We start from the raw sequence: 8,988 nt of genomic DNA, 5'->3' as shown, positions 1-8,988 counted from the left end.
GTGGAGCAATAACCAGGAAACCCGACCACCTGAGTTCCCTCTCTGTAACCCACCTGAATGGCATCTATGGCAAGATGGGAGGTGGACACAGAATTGCCTGGAAGCTTGCCAGCCAGCTAGCCTCCACTGTGCAGCACAGCAGCAGAAACAAGAGACCCTGGTTCCTAAGCTGGAAGGAGAGCTGACTTCCCAGAGCTGATCCTCTGACCTCCACACATGCACACCTGCACTCACACACACAGAAGCACATGTGTATACCATGAACTGAGTGCCTTCAAGAGGAATTTGTTTTGTCACAGTCTTGAAAATGATTTTGGAGTCAGATATCATGGGGGCCAGAAGGTTGCTGTCTAGGGAGGGTACTCTCAGGTTGCAGATGGCCATACTCTTGCTGAATCCTCAGGTGGTTGAACGATCTCATTTTGAGATTGCCAGCCCTATGAGACTATGACCTCATTTCACCTAAGTCTCCATCAGCTTTATCTCCAAATATGGCCGTTTGCATTAGGGGTTAAGTTCCGACCTCTGAAAGGGGAACACACCTAGGTACTAATGGTCAGACTTTAGACAGTGTCTGCAGTTAAAGAATGCTTGAGATCAAGGACACAGAGAAGGAACAGCAAAGACCTGGCACCGGCATTTCCCAGGAATTCACAAGGAACCAATGAAGTGAATGCCTGGGAGGAGGGTTTCAAGGGGACATTCTGAATACTGTCCACTCTTGCCAACCTGCCTGTCACTCTTCACAAGTAGAAAGGTCAGTGGGAGCTTAGTGATCACTGAAGCTGGAGGACCAAACCCAGAACAGAATTGTTGAAGTACGAATGTGTGGTGGAAACTTAGAATCCGGAGAATATATGAGTTTTGAAGATTTTGACTCCGAAGGAGCCTGAGAAATGATAGCACAATAGGTGGAGGGGACTGAAAAGTTTAAAGGAAGGTTTTGTTTTTGTGTTCAAGGTTAGAGGCTTAACTGGAGCATTTCCTCAAGATAGCTCATAAACAGCAAACAAGAATCAGATACAGAAAGCAAATAACACACTAGGAATGGGCAAAATATTATGTAAATTTTTTTTTTTTTTTTTTTGAGGAAGAGGAGGAGGAGGGTTCTTTTGTCAGGCTGTCCTGGAGCTCACAGAGACCTTCTGCCTCTCAAGTTACTGGGACTAAAGGTGTGTGCTACCACACTCTGTAACACCCTCTTCTGACCTCAGCAGGTACCCACACTTACACATGCACATATTCACACAGACACATACATAGAATTTACTAAAAAGTAAATCTATTTTTAATTGCTACTAATTATTTGGGAAATACCAGGCAGTACTAGTAATCTAATGAAAATTTAAGACAAAGATATTGATCTTTATAGTTTTAATGTCAGAATCTAAACCAATGTGTTCTTTTGTTTTTCAAGGTTGGAATACACACTAAAGCATGGTTTATTGCTGGTATCTTCATGCTGGTGACGGTACAAGTGTCCTTCTGGGGGATTCTGCAACACTTGGTGCATTTCACACAACCTGAACTTCAAAAACTTATTATGAGGTCAAATCTTAATGTATTTGCTATTACTACTATTGACTGACTTAAATCATAAACATATTAAGTGTTTTTTATGTTTTACTTTCTGTAGGATTCTTTGGATGGTCCCAATATACAGTTTAGATAGTGTAAGTATGTTTCATTGTATTACATTAAGAATTCTTGGGCTGGAGAGATAGCTCATTGGTAAAGAGTACTTTGCTCTTCTAGAGGACCCAGGTTCAATTCCCAGCACCCACATGGCAGCTCACAACTATAATTCCAGTCCCAGGGAACCCAATTTCTGATCTCTGTAGGCACTAGGCATGAACATAGCACATATGCATACATGTAGGCAAAATACTCATGCACATAAAATAATAAAGTAAATAAATCTTTTTAAAAAATCTTTTATGACACCTTTTTTTCTGGTTTTCTGAAACAGGGTTTTTCCATGTAGCCCTGGCTGTCCTGGAACTCATACTGTAGACCAGGCTGGCCTCATACTCAGAGACCCACCTGCCTCTGTCTCCCCAGTGAGTTGCTGGAATCAAAGGCGAGCACCGCCGCCGCCACCACCACCTTGCTTCTCTTCTGACACTTAACTATGCTTACTAAAGAATGCTTAATAGCCAGGCAGCAGTGGCACATGCCTTTAATCCCAGCACTCGGGAGGCAGAGCCAGGTAGATCTCTATGAGTTCAAGGCCAGCCTGGTCTACAGAGCAACATCCAGGACAGGCACCAAAACTACACAGAGAAAGCCTGTATCAAAAAACCAAAAAAAAAAAAATGCTTAATAAAGTAATAAACACAAAATATTGACTTTTAAAAAGAGATTGATAGTGAAATTTTTCATTTTTTTTGTGTTTTTGTTTTTTTTTTTTTTTGGTTTTTTTTTTTTGAGACAGGGTTTCTCTGTGTAGCCCTGGCTGTCCTGGAACTAACCCTGGAGACCAGGCTAGACTCAAACTCAGAGATCCTCCTGCCTCTGCCACCTGAGTGCTGGGATCAAAGGTATGTACCACCACAACCCAGATTTTTCTTTCTTTCTGTTTTTACTTATTATTTGTTTTTATATTTTTGAGACAGGGTCTCACTATGTAGTTCTGGCTGTCCTGGAACTCACTATGTAGAGCAGGTTGGACCCGAACTCACAGAGAGCCCCCTGCCTCTGTTTCCCAAGTGCTGGGATTAAAGCCATGCACCACTGCAACTGGCCAAGTTCACTTATTTTAGTGTTGGTAAGGAAGATATTATAATGAAAAATGCAGATATTTCAAATATTTTTAATATGTAGCTGTTTTCCTTGCTCGCTTGCTTAAATTTAAGATTAGGCTCTTAATCTTTTAAAGAATGAAATATTGTAATTACCCTCATCCATACGTAGCCACAAGAGAATACTTTCCCACCCCAGGCATCAAAATGTACTGATGCTCAATTCCCTTATATAAAATGGTTAGCATCAGCATAGTGTGTCCCCCTGTCCTTATGGTCAGCTCTAGATGGTTTATGACACCTGATAGAATATCAGTGCCGTAGGCAGGTAAGAGGACCTCCATGAGTTCGAGGCCAGAGTGCAGACCTGGGGTCAGGGGCTGTTACAAATATTTCTGCTCCAGGGTTGGCTGAACCCATAGATGCAGACTCTCATAAGGATGCTGATTGTTCACTATCATGCTTTTTAGTTACTAAGTCTTTTATTTGTACCCCACCCCACCCCAAAAAAGAAAATAAAAGGAAAAAAACACTTTCCACAGTAGACACAACTAAAGAAAATGGCTTTAGCCAGATGTGGTGTTGCATGCCTTTAATCCCATCACTCAGGTGGAACTCTTAAGTTGGAGGCCAGCCTGGTCTACATAGTGAGTTCCAGAACACCCAGGTTACATAGACCCTATCAGGGGAAAAAAAAAAAAGAAAAGAAAAAAGAAACAAATGCCTTCAGTAGCATTTTCTGAATCAGTAGCATTTCTCTTTAACATCTGTGCTTTTCCATAGTGGTTGGCCTTAAAATTCCCCAAAGTTGGAATATATGCCGATACCTGTAGAGACTGCTATGAAGCTTACACCATTTATAACTTTATGACCTTCCTTACCAATAATTTAACAATTCGGATCCCGAATATAATGTTACACCTGGAAGCAAAAGATCAGCAACAGCATCCCATTCCACTCTGCTGCTGTCCACCATTGGCGATAGGAGAGTAAGTGTGTTTGGTTTTGATGGGCCTCTGTGTGGGTCTTAAATATCAGTCAGCTCTCTGCAAGGGGTGGGGACAGTAGGCAGAGCCCTTACGCTATGTAGCACGAAATACAGTTTGAAAGATAATAAAATACATTTTTACAATGTACATGTTGAGAGGTTTTTTTTTGTTGTTGTTTTTTGTTTTTTTTGTTTTTATTTTTACATTGCTTACCCCAATAGAAAAGTTCATCAATGTAATGAGGGAGAAAACCTTAGAAAATGTTTAATCAGCATCTTTTTTACAGTTGGGAATTGAAGCCTAAATGATCATGCACATGATCACGCAGCTAATTGTCTTGTACTTGTCTCCCTGCTGAGACAAAGTCACTGACAAAAGCAACTTAGGAACACAGTTGAGGGTGCAGTCCCTTATGGTGGGAAAGGCACGTGGCAGGTGCATGATGTCATACTGCATCTGCTGTCAGGAAGCAGAGAGGAAAGCCAGAACACAGCTCAATGCCTCGTGTTCAGTCCAGGGCCCCAGCCTGTGGATGGCCGCCCACCCTCAGGGTGGTTTGCCTTGTCCCAGGAAATCTTTCTGTAAACACATTCACCAGGAAGCTGTATCCTAAATGTCAATGCTTTATACACATGCATGTGCACAAGCTCACAGTTCATTTGTGCCTCCGTTTTTCTCCTGTGTTAGTTAGAGCCATCACTATCAATTCTATCAGCAAAGTTCCTGAGATAATCAGTTTTATTTGACTCACAGACTCAGGTCATTTGGTCCTGTTGGTTTGCAGTGTATCATGGCAAGAGTGGGAAACAGGAAAAGACCAAGGTCCCAGCACCTTCTTCTGTTCCTTCTGTTCTGGGTTGCACTATAGTGGAGCTGAAGGGAGGCTTTAGGAGATAAAGTTATTAAATATTTTCAAAATGGTCTTCAGATTTCCATGTTGCCACCACATTCTTACCCTACTATCATTTAGGAGGACGGAATTGGCAGGATTCAATATAATTAGTGTCAGCTGTCAGCGTGATTTTAATTTGGAGGCTTTGCCATGTTCTGATGCCACTGAATAGTTGAGATGTTATGTTCTCTTTCTTCTGCAGAACGCTGCTCTTTCGATGCAAATTGGGAGTCCTGCAGTACACTGTGATCAGACCAATTACCACTCTTATAGCATTGTAAGTATGGCCTTCCCTTAGCTTTTTTTCTTTTATCTTCATGATACATGACTGGGAATATAGCTCAGTTGATAAGTGTATTTGCCTTGTATGCACAAAGCCCTGGGTTTAATTCTCAACAAGACAGAAAACAAGTGTAGTGATTCATGGCAAATAATCCTAGCACTTGAAGGTAGAGGCAGAAGAATTGAGAGTTTAATGCCAGACTAGGCCCTGTCTTAAAAACTAATCTATATTCTTAAATGGAAAAAACAAATAGAAAAACAATGTTGATTAATAGTGTAAATATGTATATAAAAGCTGGATTCCATTACAATGAACAATGCAAAGGATTGCCACGATTTTCACATTCTTTGAGAGCAGACTATACAACACATCAGAAAAACCAAAATTAGGCTTACTAAAGTAAACAGACTTACTGAAGTAAACAGATTTTACTAAAGTAAACAGACTCTAAATTTTAAGTGTTGCTACCACTACACCTTAAGAATGTGTTCAGGGCTGGAGAGTACTCAGTGGAGCACTCAGTGTTAACAGCACTTGGTACTCTAGCAGAGGTTTAGTGAAATCTAGTTCCAGAGTATCCAGTGCCCTTTTCTGGTCACCAAGGGCATTGCATGCACATTGTGCACAGGTATACATGCAGGTAAAACATTCACATGCATAAAATAAGTCTCTAAAGTGTACATATTAAGATAAGGTTTACTTGGTCAGTCATAAAGTTTATTTTTGCCATTTTTAAGGATATGTGAAATGGTTGGTGTCTACAATGAAGGGAAATGTGGTTTCTCCAATGCAAGGACTTACTTGGTTATAATAAATAATTTTTCAGAAGTGTTAAGTAAATCATCATTCTTCTTAATTGTACTAAATTTGTTTCTGTTGCTAAATATTATCAGGCACTATTTCTTGAGGAAAAATTACCTTTTACTTTGTACATGGAACTTGAAACAGCTTTAATGTATACCTTTATACAATATAGAAGTACAGTAATATGTTCATGAATGATTTGGTGACTTACATGCAGAGCTGTTTGCTCTTGTGACCCCACAGCCTTGTGGGGATAAGCATGATGTGCCTTCTAAATAAACAAAACATAATGCAATAGACCTATTCATTAAGAGGGAAAAGTCTAATTGGCATGAGAGGAGAGAGTTTAAATAAAAATGGAAGAGTTCACCAGGTGGTGGTGGCTCACACCTTAATTGGGAGGCAGAGGCTGGCAGATCTCTTAGTTCGAGGCCAACTGGTCTACATACAGATTGAGTTCCAGGATAGCCATGGCTACACAGAGAAAGCCTGTCTCAAAAACCCAAATAAATAAGCAAACAAAACAGCAAAAATTTAAATCTCTGGTCTATATTTAAAATTAAAGGAAAATTAAAAATGACTTTTTTTTTTCAAAAAAAAAATGAGTGCTGTTCTAGGAACTGAAAGGCTCTCTTAAGCTGAAGTGTATTTCATTTAAAGTCTTTTGGATAGTGCTTTTTACAGTACAGTAACAAACATTTCTAATACATAAATTATTAGAAGTTTATGATGGAACCGAGCATGGCATTACATGCCTTTAATCCCAGAATTTGGGAGGCAGAGGCAGGCAGATCTCTGAGTTTGAGGCCAGCCTGATCTACAAAGTGAGTTTCAGGATAGCTAGGGCTACACAGAGAAACCCTTTCTCAAAACACCAAAAACCCATCTCTCAGCTCACTGCAGGAGCACGGGGTTTACAGATGTGCACCACCATGCCAGCCTTCCCTGGCTCCTGTGACTCTAACTCAGGTCCTCACACTTGTGCAGCAAGTGCTTTACACACCGAGCCCCCTCCCGAGCCCCTAATTGCATAAACAGTTGGTCATTTCATGATCTAGATTTGACATTTACCTTTTTCTTGACATATAGGCAATCAGTCTTTATAGCTGTGTTGGTTAGGGTGGGAGTGATTTCTGAAAAGCGTACGTGGGAATGGCAGAGTGCGGAAGCTGTGGCCATGGGCCTGCAGGTAAGTAGTGCTGTCAGTGAACTCAAGAGGTTTTACTGTTTAAGCTGTTTGACACAGTGTTGCCCCAAATATCCAAACAGTGAGCAAGACTGTTAGCTTGCTCTATGGTGAGGAACAGGAGCCCTAGAGAAATGGCCCATAGGTACTGATTGTGTAATGGTTTTATTCCTGGTCTACATATATCTGCATGTTTCCTTTCAGTCCTTGGGAAACAGATTAAGAAATACTTGACTGAGGGAGGGCAAAAGAGATGTAAACCTTGGTTTGTCATGTTTTGAAGTGGAAAAAATGTTGAAATATGAATATAATCTGGATTATATTTTAAAAGTTGACACCCTATATAACTTTGAAAATGTTAGCATTTTGAAAAACTAGATTTAAAGCCAAAGATGATAAATATTTTTGTGGCTGTTGTAGGATTTTTTAATATGCCTGGAAATGCTTCTCATGGCCATTGCCCATTACCATTCTCCTACAAACCCTACGTGCAAGAGGCAGAGCTCAAGAAGGCTCTTGCTTTGGCTGTTTCCTGGCCATGTGGCATGTGTCAGATGTCAGAGGGATGTTTCTCAACAAGTAAGACGCCTGGGTAAGTAACAGCTGTTTAACTTCTGTTAGTGTGAGTGTGTCTATTGGGGAGGGGGAGCGTCTGCATGTGCAGGGAAGGTCAGAGGTGAACCTCGGGTGTGGCCCCTCAGGAGCTGTTCAGTTTGGGTTTTGGAACAGAGTCTCTCACTGTCTTGAGGCTCACAGATTGAGCTAGGATCGCTGTCCAGAGGGCCCCAGGTATCCAACTCTGTCTAGCTAGCACAGGGTCTGCAAGCATGCCCAGCTTTGGACCTCTGCTGAGGACTGAACTCAGGTCCTCAATTTTGTGTGGCAAGCACTTTGCAGATTGAGGTATCACCCCAACCCAAATACATAAGATTTACTCTAGTAATTTAAGAAATAAGAACATACTTAAAGCAGTACCATGATACAGGCTCTTCAAATTTGGGGAGGACAAAGAGCAGAACTATTTTTAGAATGGTAAAATTAACTTTTGGCTAATAAGTTTATATTGTCTTAAAGGGAAAACAATGAGAGGGCATAGCAACAAAAAAATGAGCCCTGACCAGTGACCTTACCACCTGCAGCCTCACGACTTCTTGCACGTAGCCCTTCACCTGCACGTCCCCCTTCACCTGCGCGTATGGCACGTCATGCACCCCTTCCCTCCTTCCTGCCCCCTCTCCTGCTATATACCCCTTGCTGAGGAGAATAAAATTTGCAGCTTGATCAGAACACGCTGTCTTGCTGTCGTCCTTTCGTGTCTCACCCGTCCCTCTCATTCTCTCCCGCAGGTGGGTCGCCCCCGTTGACACCCCGCTGGCCGGGGCATCAGGCCTTTGGACACTCGATTACTTTATTGTAATCCAAGTCATGTGAAGACATTGTCATTGATATCCCAGAAGAACAGGAACCTCCTGATACAGGCCAACATCGAGACTTAGAAGACACAGATACTTCACAGGATGCACTTTCGGAGGCCAACCTATGTGAAAATGTAATTATTAATATCCCAGAAGAGCAGAAGGAGCCCCTTGACTAATAAATTTACATATTATCTTAAAGGGAGAACAATGAAATGTTATCCATAAAAAAAAAAAGTTTTCCTGAAGACTCGGAACATTCTGAACACACAAGTTTGCTTTCCTGATCATCACAAAAAAGTGTAAGATGGAGGAATAAGTATCTCCTGTTGCTGGCTTCAAAGTTGGAGGAGACAGATCAATAGCAAGTGTTATGCCCACATCATGAGCCCCTCAGAGACCACCAGGAGTCTGAGTTCATATACAAAAGCAAAGAGCCTTTATTGCAAGCTTGAGCTTGGGCTCTCTGTCTCTTCCAACACAGCGGTTGGATCAGGGAAAGCCCTGAGCTCAGTTATGGCAGGGTTTTTAAAGAGTAAAGGATTGGGGGGGTAGGGGAATTCCAGATTCAGATGGGGTTTGAACTCCTGACTGGGCAGGAGTGGGCACAGAAGTCTTGTCAAACAAGGATTGATACTGGCATTGCTGCAAGGAAATTAGCAACTGATATACAAGTGA

The 8,988-nt window shown here is 41.6% G+C and overlaps 1 protein-coding gene across 1 annotated transcript; it reads left to right on the top strand.

Moving 5' to 3' along the window:
* The first annotated feature begins 206 nt into the window (after nt 1–206).
* Nucleotides 207–8,489, top strand: LOC131911159 (transmembrane protein 184C-like). Its single transcript, XM_059263096.1, has 8 exons — nt 207–757; nt 1,418–1,548; nt 1,637–1,673; nt 3,525–3,730; nt 4,825–4,899; nt 5,643–5,735; nt 6,799–6,898; nt 8,319–8,489. The coding sequence occupies exons 1-8, from the start codon at nt 674–676 to the stop codon at nt 8,487–8,489; spliced, it is 897 nt and encodes a 298-aa protein (XP_059119079.1). The 5' UTR covers nt 207–673.
* The last annotated feature ends 499 nt before the right edge of the window (nt 8,490–8,988 follow it).

The sequence above is a fragment of the Peromyscus eremicus genome, chromosome 5, assembly GCF_949786415.1.
Source record: "Peromyscus eremicus chromosome 5, PerEre_H2_v1, whole genome shotgun sequence".
Lineage (NCBI taxonomy): Eukaryota > Metazoa > Chordata > Mammalia > Rodentia > Cricetidae > Peromyscus > Peromyscus eremicus.
This window is presented reverse-complemented; position numbering and strand designations above follow the sequence as displayed.

What these genes read in the sequence shown, in the direction of transcription:
- LOC131911159 (XM_059263096.1), top strand. Translation starts at nt 674, where the DNA reads ATGCCTGGGAGGAGGGTTTCAAGGGGACATTCTGAATACTGTCCACTC. An exon ending in CAATATACAGTTTAGATAGT is followed by an intron (nt 1,674 to 3,524) that starts GTAAGTATGTTT and finishes GCTTTTCCATAG; the next exon opens with TGGTTGGCCTTAAAATTCCC. An exon ending in ATAAATAATTTTTCAGAAGT is followed by an intron (nt 5,736 to 6,798) that starts GTTAAGTAAATC and finishes CTTGACATATAG; the next exon opens with GCAATCAGTCTTTATAGCTG.